Raw genomic sequence first — 21,730 nt, forward strand, 5'->3', positions numbered from 1 at the left:
TCGATGTTGATGGGAAATCCACATTTTCGATGTTGAGGCATTCTTCAGATGTATCCAATTTAAGATTTCCTTCGTAGGTTGTTACCGATGGTAAACATTTTTCAATAGCGTCATCAGTTAATAGGTCTTTTTTATAAGGACCTAGTTTTCTTTTCCTTTTCGAACCATCCATGTTTATTTTCCGTGTACAGTTTATAAGTCTTATCTTCGTTATGATCAGGTTTCTGAAAAGCTTGGAGGAAATTTTCGGGAGGGTGAAAATGGGGGCCACAGATAATGCGGAGGGGTCTTGTTATTGTTTTATCGGCAGAGAAACCTGTGAGCGCCCCGTCATCCACAGCATGGGTCAGCGTGTTATTTGATACATGCACTGTCCAGCATGCGCACTTCGTTATCAGTTCAAATGAACGCCCGACTGTTCCTCAGTTTTTACTTGTAACTCATTAACTTACATGTAACTCGGATAAAATGTTTGCGTGTATATTCTTCAACGAAGATGCCAGTCTTAGTGTTGTTGGGAAAAACAACAAGAGTTTAAAACTTGTAAGTGACGACTGGGAACCACGAGGAAAGGTTGAAATGTACTGGCCAGGAAAAGTCGCGGGACAACGATCCCTTTATCATGGAACCATAATCAAAGTTGGGGGTAAGTCAAAATGAATACTTTTATTAAAGATATTAGAGAACATGTAACGATTGTAGTTTGTTGAACATATATTAATTTATTATTTTACGCAGCTACACGGATATAGTTCAGGAACGTATCAGTATTAATTTAATGTACCTATTAATGTTATTCATCTTGAACATTCGAATAAAATACATGGCAACAGAAGTTATTTAGAATTAATAAAAAAACTTGTTTAGAATTGTACATAATAGAAATTTCCAAAGCGCATTTTATTAGTATGAACAAATTATGAATCCCGTATCAGATTTTAATTTCGAACTCTCGAATCCGCCGCCCAAAATTCTAGTCACGTGACATTGTAACACCGGAAGTTAATGTAGGATGAAACAATAATGTTTTTTAAAATGGTTTCTTTAATAAATGCACAAGTAAATCCACAGGGTAGAATAGATGTTAGTTTGTTTTTACAAATTTTTGCAAATTATTTAAGATTTTATTAAACATGTTAAGTAAACATGACATTTTGGCGATTAATCATTTCTGCCCCCCCCCCCCCCCCCTAAAAAACAAGTTTTTTGTTACGGTTTCGAATACTATAGGTTTTATTGTACTGAGTGATGAACACTGATTGTGATTTTGTTTGAAAACTAACCTGTGCATATGCACTGATGTTTTTATAAACAATTTAACAATAGTATTAGATAAGGAAACCACAGATACGTGTGTGTGGGGGGGGGGGGTGTTACAGGTACGTAGCACGGTAGGAGATTGCACGGCAGGAGTTATGATTTTTAACTACCCCCATGGGCAGATCTGTAGCCATGTGTTTGCAACAGTCCACCCACTTAAAACTACAATGACACATGCCATGCACAATGAAAACAATAAACATTATGTTTTATCTAGAACATAAACCGACCCTTTCTCTATAAATACTGGTAGATTAGACTCCCCGCTGTCTAATCCTCTGAACTCAACCATTGCTTTTATGATTATGAATTACAAATGTCATAATATACATGGGGGTAAACATCGATAACCCCCCCCCCACGCACACACTAACGTTAGTTACTTGACAGGGGGGTGTCTCATGTAGGAAAATATTACCATATTTTTAAGTAAATATAAGTAGTGTATTTAATTTGTAAATCTTTATGAATACATAAGTATATTATGTTTTTTATTTCAAAACTTGGGCTAGTATACCTAAGGCTCCAACTTCTCAAAAATTCAATCTTTTCAAGGTAAATTTAGGAACAATTATGTTTGCTGCGATTAAAAGGGGGGGGGGGCTGAACACTGAACACTCTATGGTGCTATGTGCCTAATGGTTGGGTCTAACTTTGCAAAAAAAAGTGGGGGGGGGGGGGGGGTAACCCCCCCCCTCTTCCGATGCCTATGCCTTAATACATTAACCAACCAATAATCCCCGCTAATTTTCATGCCTTGATCTAGAATAATAAACAAAACTAGAGACGAGCTCGTTGCAAGCAACGATTAGGTTTTCCGTCATAGCTGCGTCATACTTGTGACGTATTACAAAAAATTGATAGCTGACCATAGTACAATATTAGATAAGTAAACACTGAGAAACAAAGTATTATATATCTGTCACCGCGTAGATTTAACGGTGATAGAGAATTCGTCTGGATCTGCATCGGTCGTGTGCAGTACGAACCGGGTGAGGGAATGTTGGCGTAAAGTGTATAAGGTATAAGGTTGTGGCGCGCTGTGGGCCGTAAGCTAAAATGAAGGGTAGGTTTGCCGTATTCCTGAAGGTCCACCAGTATACAGTTCCAGAGAAATGAACAGGCATTTGATGCAAGATTCCACATTATTGGACGGGACTTAACGATGGCAACATTATAACAATTTAACAGACAGACATGTTTCAAACAATTCGGATATGGCCAGTAGTGGCCTCTGGACTCAAGACTATGGGTCGGACGTGGCCGGGGCTGGCCGCCGTATTCCAGACTGCACATTGACAATTGTACATAACTATTTATAAGAATCTTAACAATGAGTATAAATTGACAGGTAATGATATAAGTAAGCTGAGTGAAAGGTTCACAGATATAAAATAATTAAATAAACTCAGTGAGTCTTTGATGTCCAAGAAATGAAAATCTGATAATTGCACAATGTTGTTTTAAGAGATTAACAACCCTTGAGACATGACACTCTGTCTATTTGAAATCACATATAAAGTCTGAAAAGTGTCAATCACTAAATAAAAAAGTAACTTTGTAAGATTTAAACTGTGAGAAAAAATTACGAATTTTACAAGTAAGGTCAAAAAATAAAATTATAATTGAACAGTGCATTTTGCACGACGATACTACATGTTTATAAGCAAATACAGATCTTAACACGTTGTCTCTAGTTTGATTCGCCGCATTTTATTCACAGAGTGGGACTGTGGTTATGCCCGGTACGAAGGTAAAAAGACCATTGGCAAACGTTTTACACGCCTTTTTATCGAACGTAAGCGCTAATGAATCTCTTAGTATATATGCGGAGATCCTGGAAATTTTACAAGGGGTTTTGAAGAATAATTTTGTATTTCGAGGAGAGGGAACAAGCGCGGATCAGAAAATTTTTCCGGGGTGGGGGTTGAAATGTCAAACGGTTATTTGAGTTTGCCAAGGGATGTCCGAGGCATATTTGGTAAGTTTATAATGTACACGTAATTGAAAGATATTTCGCTGGGGGGGGGGGGAGGGGTCTGGAACCCTTCCCCTTCTAGATCCGCGCACGAAGAAGACCGATGCCGGTAATTTTACTATAATTTTAACCATTTTTATTTAAATATTCATGTTCATAATTATCAGAAAACCAATATAACCTTTCAAAGCAGTTAAAACTTAAGATACGAACCATTTAGTCTCGGTGAGTATTGCGTCCGCGTACGGAAAATAATGGCAATTTTCAAGAAATTCGGATGGACGATCTGTGTCCTAGGTCGTCCATCCGATTCTTTTTCAGACTTAAAGCTACAGACCTGCAGTTAGAGATTGTCAAACTCTTATTGATTATGTCAATTTGTTTGTCTCAAAGAATCATTTTTTAAATCAATAAAGTTTTACCTTAAAAAAAAAGAAAGAAATCGGGCACAATTTTCAATGTTAGCATTTTACAATTTTATGGTCTAATAAAATTTCAAGAAACAAATCTTCATTGCTTTATCCGAAATATTGCATGAAAAAAAATTTACATCGCATTTTTTAAATTACAAAAGGATATTCAAAATGAACTTGGATTAACCGCTAACAAACAGGCATAAAGAGAGACTGAGAACCAATTTCTTCTCTTTTTTTACATCAAAAGAAATTCAAAAATAAATCAAAATATATTTTTTCTTTGTATGCGTTAATGAAAATGTAGATCAGCAAGGGGTTCTTTGTCGTGCAAGCACCTACTTACATATATAATGTAACAGATTGTTACACGGGTCTACAACGATGACAAATATCGAAAAGGCAATATTGTGGGTGAAGGATGAATGTGTAGTTTGTTTTTGAAGTTTATTTTTGATACATGTAATTATATTTATCTGGATCTGTTATGTTTGTTAGTTTGTATTGTTTATTAAAGAGGGGAATAAAGAAATGAGTAATTTCCAAGCACATAGCATCGTTTTTGAAAGTGGGGGGGGGGGGGGGCAAACTCATCCAACAAATCTTGACAAGCAAAAAAAGAATTTTTTTTAAAAAGAATTTTCCAAAACTTTCGAAATTTCACTTATAATATCATGATTTTCATACCATTTTTTTTACATGCTACAAAAAAAGGGGGGGGGGGGGGCAACTCCATGATAATTCAATTTTTTACGTAAATTTTAGAAAAATAGTTGCTGCGAGAAAAAGTGGGGAGAGGACATCTTTATGTCATATAACATGTGAAACTGATTTCATTCCACCCACAATCTTGAAATAATGAAATAATTTTAATGAAAACAATATAAATAGACGTCATAAATGCCATATCAAACGACATATTACCACTTGATTCTGCGCGTCTTTTTAATGAATTTATAAACAGCAGCAAATTCTAAAATGTATTTTTAAAGGTAATGTTAGCTGCAAGTCTGTAGACCTTGTTTGAAAAATTTCGGATGGTAGTCAATTTTTCCGGGATACAGACCGAGCGGTACATATGCAGTTAAGGTAACTAAGAATGATTCCAATAAAATACTTTGTTGAGTAATGCAAGCTTTTAAGAAAGCAATACTTATATTTGTTTAAAATATAACACCCAAATACTTCGTCTTACATTCGCTATTTGTAGAACCAGTATCAGTCCGACCGGCCTCAGCATATACATTGTTGGAATTTAATTGTCCTAGCATTGCATTGCTCTGCATGTACACAATTTCTTATAAAAATTAAACACTTAAAGTGTTCATCTATATGGCTACACATAACGTACACACGTGATTCAAAATAACCAACACGGAAAACGGTAAAGAATTCAGTCATTGATTCTACATTTTATAGAACTTGTAAAAAAAACACATTGCGAGTCTGAATGTTTGTTGATATGTCAATCTATCAATATACAATTTATTAATTATTTTCGATTGCTAAGACTACAGCGTATTTGATGAACATTGAACAACATTTTTTCCATGCCACTTTTTTCCATGGAAGATAGCGAATGTATACAAGTATAAAGCATTTATAAAATTTATCTAATTACCTCTTTAGAATTGTGTATGGAATAAATAATTTATAAGTTGCTGCTGAAGGTTGTTTGGTATTTTCGTTTGTAGATGTTTTGCAAGTAAAAAACCTGAAACGCGGGGCAAGTCATAATTAATATCCCTGATAACCGTAACTTAAAACTAGTGGCTTTGGATTCAAATATTATCGTATACGAATATTAAGTTCACTTTTTAAAATCATCTCCACGATGATAATTATATTATATCCATCGCAAATCAGTATTTTTTTTTTTTGCTTTAAAAGAATTGTTCTATCGGGAGCAATCCCGCGTTCGTTTAAATTGCCAGCGTACATTTGTCATGTCAGTAATACACATTGTGCTTTATAAGACGGCCGTGTATACGTATTGTAGAAAAGTTGAGTTTAAGTACCATGCATTGGAACCATTTTATTAACACATCTCCCAGTACTGAAACAATTCAAAATGTCTCTGTTACAGTAACACAGTGGGGCGACGCGTTAAACGTGTACGTCCAGCTCTACAAGCACATGCACTATCGTCTAGACGACGGCCTGAATACAGCTAGCGACTCTCCTATCGATCGGTTACCTGAGTCTCGTAATGCATCTAAATATAGACAGGGGCACAGTTATGAAACAAACAACAAAAATAAGGTCAAAGAGGTTCATCTATATGAAATGAAAATGTACATATGAATAAAAACATTTGGGAATTTTATGTGGAATTATTTTTGCGCACTACATGTATCAGTTAGTGCATTAAAAGAAGCCCTTTCATAACCTCATAAACGTGCGCACCCCCACAAAAATGGACCGAACTGACAACAATTGTTTCTGCAAAAACTGACTATAAATTACGAAAACATTAAATTAAATACTATAGAAGGATTCAAAATTAATTTCTTTACAACTTTGCTTCAATAATGCATTAGAAATTTCTATTCATTTTTAAGTTATTGACAAGAAACTTTGGACGCCTCTAACTCCCTAATTATAAGGGCTAGCCCTTTTTTCGGCATACCGAATGAAAGGTCTAAGTAAGACCAAGAACTTTTAAAATACATGTTATAACAAATTTTTATCAGGTAGAGAACTAACACGGAAAATACGCGAATTTTTGATTTTTTTTCTTACCTTTGTTTCAACATCTATACCACCCCTTTTATTTGCATTTAAATAATAAATAAAATATATCTCGCACAAATTCAATGTATTAGCTTCCAAACCAGCCCATCTTTGAGATTCTGCCAGTTATCGTTAAAGCTAAACAACCTGGACAAAAGAAGTCGTTAAATTTTACTAAAAGGGGAATAACTCAAAACCGGATAGGGATTTTCCTCAACTAAAATATGCAACGACAACATCACGCGGCATGTTATCAGTCCTGAAAATTTCAAAACAATCGGTTAAGAAACGAGCGAGATATTAAGGATCAAAGTTGGCGTCTAGAAGAAAAAAAAAAATAATAAGAAATTTGAAAATTTTTCAGAATAATAGTAAGGTTTTCCGCTGAGAGCGGAAAACCTTAATGAAGGCTGTCGTCATCTCTCTAAACTTAATATCAATTTAACTCATAGGTATTACTGGTATATCATAATTTTGCACTTTTTTTTTTTTTTATAAAAAGTTAACAGCAAGCCTTTTGTTTTTCAGACGAAGAAAATTTGAACAAATTTGCAACACTTGCTTATTCAAAAATCTTGAAAAAGCAGAAGGGGCTAAATGATGTTCCAGAGGAGCTGTTTTCTTTTGAAATGAGTTCAGACGAAAGTTTCGAAAAAAGACATAGGTGTAAAACTAAAAAGATGCAGGAGTCAGAGGAGCAAGAGGACACGCTGAGTCCCAAAAAGAAGAAGAAGAAAGATGATGGAAAAAAGGAAGGTTCCAAGGAAAACAAAGATGAAGAGAAGGAAAAGAAGAAGGAAAATTCATCAAAAAAACAGCCAGAAAAACAAAAAAAAGTGTCCAAAAAACTGGAAGCTCTGCCTGAAGGATTAAGGACCTTGCAGAACAAATATTGCAGCAATCTCTTTGGTCAATTTTCTACATCTGTCCCAGCAACCTTGCCAGAAACTGACGGCATATTTTCTGTCTCCAACTTTAACTTGATTGACCCAGAGAGTACCCTTTCAGAGCCAGCCTTACCAGTGTTAAAGCCCACTGCATCCAAGACACCTGTTGACCCAAAGAGTACCAATTCAGAGCCTGCCTTACCAGTGTTAAAGCCCACTGCATCCAAGACACCTGTTGACCCAGAGAGTACCCCTTCAGAGCTGGCCTTACCAGTGTTAAAGCCCACTGCATCCAAGACATCTGTTGAAACAAGAGGCCCATGGGCCACATCGCTCACCTGAGGAACAATAGGTATGATAAAGTCAGCTTAATGGAGTCATAATACAAACAATCTGGACAATGTACAATAATACATGTAGATCCTGTATAAATAAAATCCATTTTTCCCCCTTGGAATTCGGATAGCCCTAATTGCTGCCAATATTTACAAGAGCAGACTTTAATCACCGCTCCTGCACATATATAGGGACTCAATGTTACGCAGGCAGGGATAACCGCACACCTACGCAACTCAACAGGTACCAACGTTTGCGCAAGCAGGGATGACCGCACACTTGCACCAACAGCTCAACCTAACGCAAGCAGGGAGTGCCGCACACTTGCGCTAGAAAGGCCTGAACACCAGCAGGGATGACCATACATTAGTGCTCCCATGCAACCACCACCAATACAAGCAGAGATGACTGCACACTTGTATTAATACGATACAGGGCAGGAATGACCGCACACTTTGTATCGAAGGTTAGAAAACACGTAGATTAGATAGAGCAAGGATGTTCACACACTCAATCTATCCATACCTGTTCAAGTTTAACCCCAAAAAGTCGCTCATTGAAATGCAATAGACACTGTCCCTATATATGTGCCAACCTAAAATAATTCATAGTATCTAAAAATTGAAAATTAAAAATATTAACAAACTTATCTGGCCTTACCCAAAACTTCTTATGCAGAACAACTTATATACATTGAATATTTATTATTGTATAAAAATAATCATCACAATAATTGGTTAACAGTGGATGCATTAATTAAAATAATCAAGAATCAATAAATCAAGGGCAATAACTCAATACAGTAATACAAAAAGATTCTAATGAAAAAATAGCTGCCTGCTTCAATTTCATAGTCATATCACATGTTGAGTATTGCAGTTCTCAAAAAGATCCTTTACAATTGTTTATATATGGGATATTTAGCTACATCAAACTCTGAACCTTCTTGTGAGGCCGAAGAATTGTCTTGGAGCCAAAGTTTTAACAATTATAAAGAATCATCTTGCTGATTAGTTTCTGAGAAGAAGATTTTTAAAGATTTACTTTATATATTCCTATGTAAAACTTTAACACCCCCCCCCCCCCCCCCCATGTGGCCTCACCCTACCCCCAGGTATCATGATTTTCACAACTTTGAATCTACACTACCTGAGGATGCTTCCACAACAGTTTCACCTTTCCTGGCTGATTAGTTTCTGAGAAGAAGATTTTCAAAGATTTACTCTATATATTTCTATGTAAAATTTTAACACCCCCCCCCCCCCCCAATGTGGCCTCACCCTACCCCCAGGGATCATGATTTTCACAACTTTGAATCTACACTACCTGAGGATGCTTCCACACAAGTTTCAGCTTTCCTGGCTGTTTAGATCTGAGCAGATGATTTTTAAAGATTAACTCTATATATTCCTATGTAAAACTTCGACCCCCCCCCCATTGTGGCCCCACCCTACCCCGGGGGTCATGAATTTCACAACTTTGAATCTACACTACCTGAGGATGCTTCCACACAAGTTTCAGCTTTCCTGGCTGTTTAGTTTCTGAGAAGAAGATTTTTAAAGATTTACTCTATATATTCCTATGTAAAACTTCGACCCCCCATTGTGGCCCCACCCTACCCCCGGGGGTCATGAATTTCACAACTTTGAATCTACACTACCTGAGGATGCTTCCACACAAGTTTCAGCTTTCCTGACTGTTTAGTTTCTGAGAAGAAGATTTTCAAAGATTTACTCTATATATTCCTATGTAAAACTTCGACCCCCCATTGTGGCCCCACCCTACCCCAGGGGGTCATGAATTTCACAACTTTGAATCTACACTACCTGAGGATGCTTCCACACAAGTTTCAGCTTTCCTGACTGTTTAGTTTCTGAGAAGAAGATTTTTAAAGATTTACTCTATATATTCCTATGTAAAACTTCGACCCCCCATTGTGGCCCCACCCTACCCCCGGGGGTCATGAATTTCACAACTTTGAATCTATACTACCTGAGAATGTTTCCACACAAGTTTCAGCTTTCCTGGCTTTCTGGTTCTTGAGAAGAAGATTTTTGAAAATTTCTCGAAATTTTTCATTAATTTCTAATTATCTCCCCTTGAAAACGGGTGTGGCCCTTAATTTTCACAACTTTGAATCCCCTTTGCCTAAGGATGATTTGTGCCAAGTTTGGTTGAAATTGGCCTAGTAGTTCTTGAGAAGATGTTGAAAATGTGAAAAGTTTACGGACGGACGGACGGACGGACGGACGGACAGACGGACAGACAGACGACAGACAAAATGTGATCAGAATAGCTCACTTGAGCTTTCAGCTCAGGTGAGCTAAAAAGGTCCGTACCATTGTCAACATCTGCATCATCTCTAACCATGACAGATACATGGGAGGTCTGCATGAATGCAGTTAATGCAACAGCTACATCAGACCATGAATCAATGCAGTCACTAACGAGGCCTAACATCTCAGCTTTTTCTCAAGTGCCTAGTAAGTCATACATAGAAAAAATGTTTTATTTTATAATTTTACAGTCCTCTATTTAAAAGTAAATTATTTTAACTTGATACTACCGGTACTCTGATTTAATTCATTCATGTATTGAAACTTATAAATCTTTTTAAATTAAAAATTTTGGAGCAAAAATATATGCATCAATTCTGGTAGAGTATGTTATTAGATTCTCTGTAACATATACTACGATTTATAACTAAGCTCATTGTTTCAGTTCCATCTGGTGAGGTACTGCAGGTCCTGGAGGGACTAATGAAACCAGAAGTCCAGCTTTACATTAGAGACTTAGTCCACTTTGTAAAGCAAAATAAACCACAGGTATGTATTGAATCAGATATAATAGGAAATGCACTGTCAGATTGATACTTAAGTTAACACAGAGTGTTTATTTTTAGTGTTAACATAGAATGTTTAAACTTTACAATATACTTATTTTTTATGTAGAACTCATTTGAGAACACCAGTGGTGACCAGCAGAGTTGGGAGCAGACTGGACATCACCATGACTTCACCGCACCTTACAGACAAATTGAGTCTCATTACAGCAATCCTGGGGTATCACTTGTTACTAATTTTTATTATTGGGGTTCTTATGAGTATCCTTGGGGTTCCTAGGGGTATCCTTTGGATACTTGGAGGTGACCCTTGGATTCCAGTGAGATCCCTTCGGTATTAATAGCTATTAATTTCTATCATTGGGGGTACCTTGGGGTGAGCCTTGGATTTGAATGAGACCCCTGGATTTTCAGTGGTTAATAATTTCTATCATTGGGGTTCGTAGGGGTATCCTAGGGTTTCCTTGGGGTGTCCTTGGGGTACTAAGAGGTGATCCGTGAACTCAAATGAGACCCCTTGGGTATTAATAGTTATTAATTTCTATCATTGGGGTTCCTTGGGGTTCCTTGGGGTTAAATGACTCACCCCCGCCTGTATAATAAAATTTTCCGGCTGAGATTTCCGTCTTTAATTCCCCCATATTCTCCCCTAGGAGCTTGATTAGCCTAGTACCCGAGGCCTTCCGAGTGCACTCGGAAGGCCTCGGGTACTAGACTAGAGCTAGTTAATATCAAAATCCTTATTGTTTATGTGTTTGAAAATATGGCATCAAAATAGTAACACGTCAATGACCCAGATCAACGGAGTCTTGGTAAAATGGGTAGGCAAACCCGGTCCGGGGCAAAATAAAAGCCGGGGCAGATCAATATTTTTCAATTTTCTTTGTGAACAATCAACCAATCTCAATGAAATTTTCAGGATATGTCACCAATCAGTATAACTGTATTCGCTCTAAATATTTCTGCAAAACAATGAGTATTTAGAAATTTATCGACGATTGTTGATTTCCAAGTTGGTAAAATGGGTAGGCAAACCCGGGTCGACATTTTACGGTTTTGTGGACTTATTTAAGAAAAAAATGAACATTTTACGTTCCGTAATAGCTGCGTGTCTATGTTATTCCACATGGATATTATTTATGTTATATTAATGTTACTTTTCATTACAATAATTCACATAATTAGAGAATAAAGATTACAGATACTGTGCCTTAATTTTAATATTAATGCTTGTAAGATATTGGTTTTTTTAGGTAAATTGAGTCTGGGCCCTGGTTGGGCGTCGTGGTTATCCCGATAAGAACAGTACTTGCTTACAAAAATTAAAAATAAACATAAAAAAACAATAAACAAATCAAAGGCCGGAACGGCCACAAAGGCGTCGAACTGACTTTTTCTTTAATATAGAATATCAATAATTTGAATTTCTGTTAATTTAATAGTCGTATATCAAATAATTTTAGACATAGAATAGAGAAGTATATGAATTTTGTTTTGTGCTGCTTTAAAAACAAAAATAAGTTTATTTTCATATAAAAAAGGTATAGGTGCTTTTACAATTCAATAACTCATTATGTTTACAAAATTCGAAGAAATTTCAAAGTTTAAAAATAAATTATTTTCTTTAAACAATTTTCACAGGTTCATGATTCGAATACATTAACAGTATGTCCCTAATTATAATAATAAAGCATACTTTTATTTATTTCAATTCCCGTTTGAAACAAGATTCCCTATGGTACTATACTGTTGTTTACAAACAAATCCACAACACGTGCTATCTAAAATGCTCGACCAGATCAACTGAATTATCGTGTTTATATTTAGCAGTAAAATCACTAGATACGTTTATCGCTTACATTTATTTTGGAGACCGTGCCCGATAACAAATAAATTTACATCGCAAATTTTATTTCTATCGGGCACACTCTCCAATTAAAATGTAAGCGATAAACTAAAATAATATTTAGTGAATGTTTACACCTGATTGTATTCATCCGCCATTTCTTGATTAAGCAAATTTATACTTATGCAATGAGTTGTCAATAACCAGGTAGGCAAAGTTGGTTTTTTTGTACACAATTTAGTTTGATAAATGGAATAAAAATCTTGAAATACATTTAATACTTTAAAGAACTTATTTCTTATACGCATTTAAAAGGCGGTGCAGCGCGTGAATTTGGACGATTGCCAATCCAGACAATCGCTAGAAGGCTGTCGAGCATTAGCTCAACGTCTTAAAAAATTAACTACAAAACAAGAGGCCCATGGGCCACATCGCTCACCTGAGGAACAATAGGTATGATAAAATCAGCTTAATGGAGTCATAATACAAACAATCTTGACAATGTTCAATAATACATGTAGATCCTGTATAAATAAAATCCATTTTTTCCCCCTGGATTTTCTTATGTTTATAATCATTAGTCCCTTTTCTGACAGGATGATTTTATAGTCATTTCACATGTTGAGTATTGTAGTCCTCAAAAAGGTCCTTTACAATTGTTTATATATGGGATATTAAGCAACATCAAACTCTGAACCTTCTTGTGAGGCCGAAGAATTGTCCTGCAGCCAAAGTCTTAACAATAATAAAGAATCATCTGGCTGATTAGTTTCTGAGAAGAAGATTTTAAAAGATTTACTCTATATATTCCAATGTAAAACTTTAACACCCCCCCCCCCTCAATGTGGCCTCACCCTACCCCCAGGGATCATGTTTTCACAACTTTGAATCTACACTATCTGAGGATGCTTCCACACAAGTTTCAGCTTTCCTGGCTGATTAGTTTCTGAGAAGAAGATTTTTAAAGATTTACTCTATATATTCCTATGTAAAACTTTGACCCCCCATTGTGGCCCCACCCTACCCCTGGGGGTCATGATTTTCACAACTTTGAATCTACACTACCTGAGGATGCTTCCACACAAGTTTCAGCTTTCCTGGCTGATTAGTTTCTAAGAAGAAGATTTTTAAAGATTTACTTTATATATTCCTATGTAAAACTTCGACCCCCCATTGTGTCCCACCCTACCCCCAGGTATCATGAATTTCACAACTTTGAATCTACACTAACTGAGGATGCTTCCACACAAGTTTCAGCTTTCCTGGCTGATTAGTTCCTGAGAAGAAGATTTTTAAAGATTTACTCTATATATTCCTATGTAAAACTTTGACCCCCCATTGTGGCCCCACCCTACCCCCGGGGGTCATGAATTTCACAACTTTGAATCTACACTACCTGAGGATGCTTCCACACAAGTTTCAGCATTCCTGGCTTTCTGGTTCTTGAGAAGAAGATTTTTGAAAATTTCTCGAAATTTTTCATTAATTTCTAATTATCTCCCCTTAAAAACGAGTGTGGCCCTTCATTTTCACAATTTTGAATCCCCATTGCCTAAGGATGATTTGTGCCAAGTTTGGTTGAAATTGGCCCAGTAGTTCTTGAGAAGATGTTGAAAATGTGAAAAGTTTACAGACAGACGGACGACAGACAAAATGTGATCAGAATAGCTCACTTGAGCTTTCAGCTCAGGTGAGCTAAAAAGCCAATTAGCATGCTTATTTGTTTATATTATCACAGCTCTTTAAAATAATTACAGTAGTGCTATATAATATTTAAAAAACTAAAATTAAAAAAAAATAGTGCTTTTAATGAAATCTTTAAATATTTATTAAAGGTTAAAACTAATGTGTAACACCAAAACATTACTCACCTTTTCAATTTAATAAATTAGGCTCTAATGAGGATACCTCCTATTCGTTAGAGCTGTGTTTATGATAGCTAACATCCTCATAATTTCGGAATTTTTGAGTTTGTCTAGCAGTAGACATTTCATAAAACTTATACTTTTAGATGGCCTAAGAAGCAGCAAAAGTACCTTCAAAAATGATTATTTTCGTTTTCGGCCAGGGGGCTTTGCCCCCCTGGTCCCCCTACCAGGGCTCTGCCCTGGACCCGCTCGGGGCCTGAGGCAGTCCCCAGACCCCTCGCCGAGATAAGGTTGCCTGCAGTTCCAAATTTTTTTCCTTCTATTCAAAAACTTATTGAAAACACTGTATAAACAAGAGGCCCAGGGGCCACATCGCCCACCTGAGCAACAATTGCCTTAATTCTGATCAAATTAGCATTACAGTATCAAAATATCTTAAATATCGCCCTACCTCTGGACTATTATTTAAATAAAATTGAATCTATACGATCTGGGGATGCTTCTATTCAAATTTCGGCTTTCCTGGCCAAATAGTTTTTGAGAAGAAGATTTTCCCTCATTGTGGCCCCCCTACCCCCAGGGACCATGATTTGAACAAACTTGAATCTACATTCTCTGAGGATGGTTACACACCAATTTGAGCTTTCTTGGCCAAATAGTTTTTAAAAGAAATTTTTTTAAAGATTTTCTCTATATATTCCTGTATAAAAATTTATCCCCCAATTGTGGCCCCTCCCTACCCCCGGGGACCATGATTTGAACAAACTTGAATCTACACTATCTGAGGATGCTTCCACTCAAATTTGAGCTTCCCTGGCCTAATAGTTTTTGAGAAGAAGATTTTTAAATATTTTCTCTATCTATTCCTATGTAAAACTTCATCCCCCAATTGTGGCCCTACCCTATCCCCAAGGACCATGATTTGAACAAACTTAAATCTACACTACCTGAGGATGCTTCCACTCAAATTTGAGCTTTTCTGGCCTAGTAGTTTTTGAGAAGAAGATTTTTAAAGATTTTCTCTTTATATTCCTATGTAAAATATGATCCCCCTATTGTGGCCCCACCCTACCCCCGGTGACCATGATTTGAACAAACTTGAATCTACGCTATCTGAGGATGCTTCCACTCAAATTTGAGCTTTTCTGGCCTAGTAGTTTTTGAGAAGAAGATTTTTAAAGATTTTCTCTATATATTCCTGTGTAAAACTTGATCCCCCAATTGTGGCCCCACCCTGCCCTCGGGGACCATGATTTGAACAAACTTGAATCTGCACTATCTGAGGATGCTCCCAATTTAATTTGAGCTTTTCTGGCCTGATAGTTTTTTAGAAGAAGATTTTTAAAGATTTTCTCTATATATTCCTATGTAAAACTTGATCCCCCTCTTGTGGCCCCTCCCTACCCCGAGGACCATGATCTGAACAAACTTGAATCTACACTACCTGAGGATGCCTCCACACAAGTTTAAGCTTTTCAGGCTGAATAGTTTTTGAGAAGAAGATTTTTGAAAAATACCAACAAATTTTCAATAATTCTCAATTATCTCCCCTTTAAAGAGGGCGTGGCCCTTCATTTGAACAAACTTGAATCCCCTTTACCTAGTGGTGCTTTGTGCCAAATTTGGTTGAAATCTGCCCAGTGGTTCTTGAGAAGAAGATGAAAATGTGAAAAGTTTACAACGACAACTACGACAACGACAGACAACGGACAAATTGTGATCAGAAAAGCTCACTTGAGCCTTTGGCTCAGGTGACCTAAAAATAGATTAAATTTTACATTAAAACAAATAAGATACCTTTTTTTAAATTATAATTTATTTATTTTTTCTTTGCATTTGACATATAGTAATTACACATAAACCTTTTGGAAATTTTACATCTTCATTAACAAATTTGTAATACACACTGTGAATAAATTTTTTTTCCTTCTCATTATTATACACACATGTTCCCAGTTTTAAAAATAATTTTTTTAAAAAATATTAATTTTTAAAAAATCCAATTATTTAGTTTTTGGTTCAGGAGACTGTACATAAAGCAAGGAAAAAAATTCCCAATTTCTATCAAAATGTCACATTTTTCCCAATCCATTGGCCCTGGCCCCAGTACCAAAAACGGGTGTGTACTGAAATTGAAGATCATGTGTCAAACTTTGATTTGAAAGAGCAACTTACTGAAGTACTTGGTCAGATGAAAAATTTGATGCATGAATGAGTAGGTTGGAACAGGATCATAAGAATTTAAGGCCTTTTGTGGAAATGATGCTGAATATTTATTGTTGTATTTGTATATCGAATAAATGGTTTCCACAAGTACAGCTTGGTGATCTATAATCATATACAATTAAAATATTACTAAAACACTCTCATTCTCTACATTCACTCATTAAATTTATCTTTAGTTAAATAATATTTAAATTACACATATTAGTCGGGTTGACATGCTATCTTACGACATATGTACAGATTCCTGACACGTGATGCTAGTGCAGCTGTATCAAGTGGTGAAAGAGCAGTTGATGATAGAGTTTTAGAGTTCCTTTTACAAGCTGATGCACAAGAAATGTTTTATGACTTGAGAAACAAGAGGCCCAGGGGCCACATCGCTCACCTGAGCAACAATTGCCTTAATTCTGATCAAATTAGCATTACAGTATCAAAATATCTTGACAACTAAGTACAGTAGATCTTGCTAAAAAAATTGAAAATCTGCCAATTTTTATCCACCTCTTTCTTTTGGTAAATACCAAGCCCCTTTTCTTGTTGTACCTGTAAGATGATTTTTCTCTTTTCCTATATACCCCCCCCCCCCCCATTTTGTTGCCCCACTTTTCTCTAGGGTATCATGGTTTCACCAAACTTATATCTGCATAACCTGTGCTTTCACACTAAGTACTGAGTTTTGGACCGAAAAACTTTCCCAGAATATTTTTAAAGATGTTCTCTATATATGTAAAAATTCAGACTGCCATCACGGCCCCGCCCTACCACTAGGGACTCTGATTTTGAATTTACAATACCCGAGGATGCCTCTACACAAGTTAAAGCTTTTCTGGCCAAATGGTCTTTAAAAAGAAGATTTTTAAAGATTTTCTCTATATATACCTATGTAAAAATTCATCCCCCACTGTGGCCTCACCATACCACTGGACTATTATTTTAACAAACTTGAATCTATACGATTTGGAAATGCTTCCACTCAGATTTGGGCTTTCCTGGCCTAATAGTTTTGAGAAGAAGATTTTTTTAGAGATTTTCTCTATGTATAAAAATATATCCCCCATTGTGGCCCCGCCCTACCCTCAGGGACCATGATTTGAATAAACTTGAATCTACATTATCTGAGGATGGTTACCCGCCAATTTGAGCTTTCTTGGTCATATAGTTTTTGAGAAGAAGATTTTTAAAGATTTTCTCTATATATTCCTATGTAAAACTTGATCCCCCAATTGTGGCCCAGGGACCATGATTTGAACAAACTTGAATCTACACTACCTGAGGATGCTTCCATTCAAATTTGAGCTTTCTGGCCTAATAGTTTTTGAGAAGAAGATTTTCTCTATATATTCCTATGTAAAACTTGATCCCCCCGTTGTGGCCCCGCCCTACCCCAAGGGACTATGATTTGAACAAACTTGAATCTACACTACCTGAGGATGCTTCCATTTTAATTTGATCTTTTCTGGCCTAATTGTTTTTGAGAAGAAGATTTTTATAGATTTTCTCTATATATTCCAATGTAAAACTTGATCCCCCCATTTTTGCCCCACCCTACCCCCAGGCACCATGATTTGAATGAGCTTGAATCTACACTACCTGAAGATGATTCCATTATAATTTGAGCTTTTCTGGCCTAATAGTTTTTGAGAAGAAGATTTTTAAAGATTTTCTCTATATATTGCTATGTAAAAATTCATCCCCCTATTGTGGCCCCACCCTACCCCCCGTGGGCCATGATTTGAACGAACTTGAATCTACACTATCTGAGGATGCTTCCACTCAAATTTGAGCTTTCCTGGCCTAATAGTTTTTGAGAAGAAGATTTTTAAAGATTTCTTTATATATTCCTATGTAAAACTTAATCCCCCAATTGTGGCCCCACCCTACCCCCGGGGACCATGATTTGAATGAGCTTGAATCTACACTACCTGTGGATGCTCCCATTTTAATTTGAGCTTTTCTGGCCCAATAGTTTTTGAGAAGAAGATTTTTAAAGATTTTCTCTATATATTGCTATTTAAAAATTCATCCCCCCACTGTGGCCTCACCCTACCCCCGGGGACCATGATTTGAACAATTTTGAATCTACACTTCCTGAGGATGCTTCCATTTAAATTTGAGCTTTTCTGGCCTAATAGTTTTTGAAAAGAAGATTTTTAAAGATTTTCTCTATATATTCCTATGTAAAACTTGATCCCCTTCTTGTGGCCCCTCCCTACCCCCGGGGACCATGATTTGAACAAACTTGAATCTACACTACCTGAGGATGCCTCCACACAAGTTTTAGCTTTTCAGGCCAAATAGTTTTTGAGAAGAAGATTTTTGAAAAATACCAACAAATTTTCAATAATTCTCAATTATCTCCCCTTTAAAGAGGGCGTGGCCCTTCATTTGAACAAACTTGAATCCCCTTCACCTAGTGGTGCTTTGTGCCAAATTTAGTTGAAATCTGCCCTGTGGTTCTTGAGAAGAAGATGAAAATGTGAAAAGCTAACGACGACGACAACGACTACGACAACGACTACGACAACGACAGACAACAGACAAATTGTGATCAGAAAAGCTCACTTGAGTCTTTGGCTCAGGTGAGCTAAAAATAATGGCAGACCCAAAGATGCATCATTGGACCCATTCTGGAATGCCCTAGACGTCTATTTAGATGAGGTATCTGTTGTTCAAGAGAGGCGTCACTCTGATAAAATGTACATTGCCCTTAGCCATTAGCTGCCAGGATTTGAGAGAAACTATAGCTGCAAGGCTGCCTGCAGGATCAAATATACCATCCCGGTCATGGTTATCACTGAATTTTTGGCCCTCCAACGCTTTTGTGAGATCAGCAGTATGCTACACAAGCCGTTTTAAAGTCAAGTATGCTGTACAGCAAAGACTAACAAGAGCGAAACATCCCGATTCATCTTATGCCTTCAATCTCCATTCTATGATGAAGGAAATGGCAGTGAAGTTGGGTACAGATTGTGCCTTAGTATGCCTAGATGACAATTCTATAGGTGAACCTGGTTCATCGACATCAACAGGTGTTAGAGCTCATAACAAGTCTTTGATACCGAAGGGCGCCAAGCTGTCAGCCCTTGACCATGACTTCCACATTCATGGTGCAGTGCCATCAGTGCTGCTAGATGTTAAATTGAGCTACCTCAGTGTAAAGATGACAGGTTTTACAATGGTGTTCTTCATGTCACTGTAAAGGGTAAGGTTTTTACACCATCCAGTCCTAAACGCCATGCAACTGAAAGCATATCTATTTTTAGGAATACCAGAAGTTCTGATGGACTTTCCCTTGAGTGTCCGATTCTCTTTATCTACACTGATGGAGGACCAGATCATAGAACAACCTTTTGGAGTGTAAAACTTGCCCATATATATAGCTTCATTTATTACACTTGACTTGGACCTTCTCGTTGCAGCTAGGACTGCACCCTTTCACAGCTTCAATAATCCAGCTGAGCGTTGCACGAGCCTGTTGAATCTGGGTCTACAAAATGTATGCCTGCAAAGAAATTCCATGGAAGCCAACATAGAATACATTGTTAAACCTGCATCAACATTAAAAAAACTGAGGGACCTTTCTGAGAGACAACCAAATGTCAAAACAGCACTTGAAGAGTCCCTAAAACCTACCCTTTCTCTTTTGAAACATAGATTTTCTAAGCTCAAGCTACATGGCAGACCTGTAGTTGTACATGATGCTGTAACATTGGAAGAGATCATGAATATTAGTGATGTCCTGGATTTGTTTAAAGATGCAGAAGATTCTAGTAGTGTGATAGATACAAAAGAGAAAAATGCACCAAAAAAGTTGAAGGCTTTCATAGACAGACATTGCAGAGCACGGCAATATTCATTCCAGGTACACGTGAAATTAAATTTTATTTTTGATATTAAATGATATACATATACATCTCTAAAACATATCCCTAAATGGATATTCATCATTTTATTATGATATCACTTGTTTAATAGATAAAAAAATGTGATGCTGCTGATTGCTGGTATTGCACCCTCAACCCAAAGAGACTACCAGCAGATAAGCCACTTCATTGGTTGCCTGGTCCCACTAGAGGTCCTGATGGCACTTTCCAACCTCTTGAGGATCTCTTGGGCACTGAGACAATAGACAGGGATTGTCCTGGTCTCAGTGATAAAGGAACCACAACAGAAAATGACAAGTTTTGATAGGAGGTAAAATGGATGTCCAAATGTACTTCTGCTGCAACACAAGAAAAAACCAGACTGTCTTTTTAGATATTTTTCTATAAAATATAATGATTTCAGGTAAAGTTCGCAGTTTCATCATGTGCTGTCTCTGTGAAAAACGTAGAGTTGTTTATTGCAAGGAACGCCTAAGCAGACAACGTTACTGATATTGAGGAGGTCCAAGATAACCTTCTCTATACTTGTGGATCTATGCTGTTCCCCTCTGGTCATAGAAATCATGAGACTGTTGTAGTCAAGGAGGGACTTGAGTGTGCAGCCAAGATGGAAACGACCTATTCTGCTGGTTAATATTGGTTTTATATGATAAAAAGCAAATATTACTAGATCCACAGAAATTATGTCTTACACCTTGAATAAATATATACATGTAGTCCAAATGTTTAAATCTTTAATCACTCTTAGTAGTATTTAACTGTTTCTACTTGCAGGCATCACCACCAAGTTTCAGCCGGTTGTTTTTACTGTGGCGACACGGAGGTGGACAGCACATCCCTGGCTGAAGACTGTGCAAGACTTGAATAAACATTACAGCATTGTCCGGCCCATTTGTTTTAACTGCATATCAAGAGGCATCCAGCCTAAAGTTCGAAATGCTTTGAAATTGAATAGAAAGTGATCATCAATCATGGAAAATAAAGTTTAAAAGAAGCCTGTGTTTTTTAACTTTTTAATATATAGTAGATTAAATGCTTTATTCAGTCAATTAAATGCTATTTGGATTATGAACTCAGTCAGGATTTCAATTTATTTTTATTTTTCCACTACCCAATGCATATTTTTGTAACCAAAAATTGTAAACCAAAAAAAACTAGAAAACTGACCAGTCAGGAAGGGCCCCGCTATGACAATTAATATACAGAAGTGAAAAAAACTTTGAATTCCATCCTCTTTATATTAACAATGATGAAAAATAAATGCCCGGCATAAGATGTAAAGAACTGCAATATATAGGATCTCATGATTTGTAGTTTGATATGGTTTTCATCCAACAATTAAAGTGTTAAACTGAGGGGTAAAAATATAAGGGTGCAGCTCATGGAATGAGAGTTAA

At 36.7% G+C, this 21,730-nt stretch overlaps 2 protein-coding genes across 3 annotated transcripts; both read left to right on the forward strand.

Moving 5' to 3' along the window:
• The first annotated feature begins 8 nt into the window (after nt 1-8).
• LOC128174448 (uncharacterized protein DDB_G0286299-like) lies at nt 9-14,483 on the forward strand. The gene is made up of 5 exons (XM_052840005.1): nt 9-646; nt 6,973-7,647; nt 10,389-10,492; nt 10,619-10,729; nt 14,424-14,483. The coding sequence occupies exons 1-5, from the start codon at nt 469-471 to the stop codon at nt 14,481-14,483; spliced, it is 1,128 nt and encodes a 375-aa protein (XP_052695965.1). The 5' UTR covers nt 9-468.
• On the forward strand, nt 10,011-21,267 carry LOC128171488 (uncharacterized). Of its 2 annotated transcripts, XM_052837255.1 has the most exons (7): nt 10,011-10,150; nt 10,389-10,492; nt 10,619-10,729; nt 19,713-20,311; nt 20,425-20,643; nt 20,737-20,962; nt 21,108-21,267. In XM_052837255.1, exons 4-5 carry the CDS (start codon nt 19,967-19,969, stop codon nt 20,635-20,637), a joined length of 558 nt encoding a protein of 185 aa, XP_052693215.1. In that variant the 5' UTR covers nt 10,011-10,150; nt 10,389-10,492; nt 10,619-10,729; nt 19,713-19,966; the 3' UTR covers nt 20,638-20,643; nt 20,737-20,962; nt 21,108-21,267. The 2 variants fall into 2 exon arrangements, with proteins under 2 accessions (XP_052693215.1, XP_052693216.1); XM_052837256.1 differs by lacking the exons at nt 10,011-10,150; nt 10,389-10,492; nt 10,619-10,729 and having other exon boundaries at nt 18,373-20,311.
• Nucleotides 21,268-21,730: the final 463 nt, after the last annotated feature.

Source organism: Crassostrea angulata, chromosome 2, assembly GCF_025612915.1.
Source record: "Crassostrea angulata isolate pt1a10 chromosome 2, ASM2561291v2, whole genome shotgun sequence".
In the NCBI taxonomy this organism is placed as follows: domain Eukaryota; kingdom Metazoa; phylum Mollusca; class Bivalvia; order Ostreida; family Ostreidae; genus Magallana; species Magallana angulata.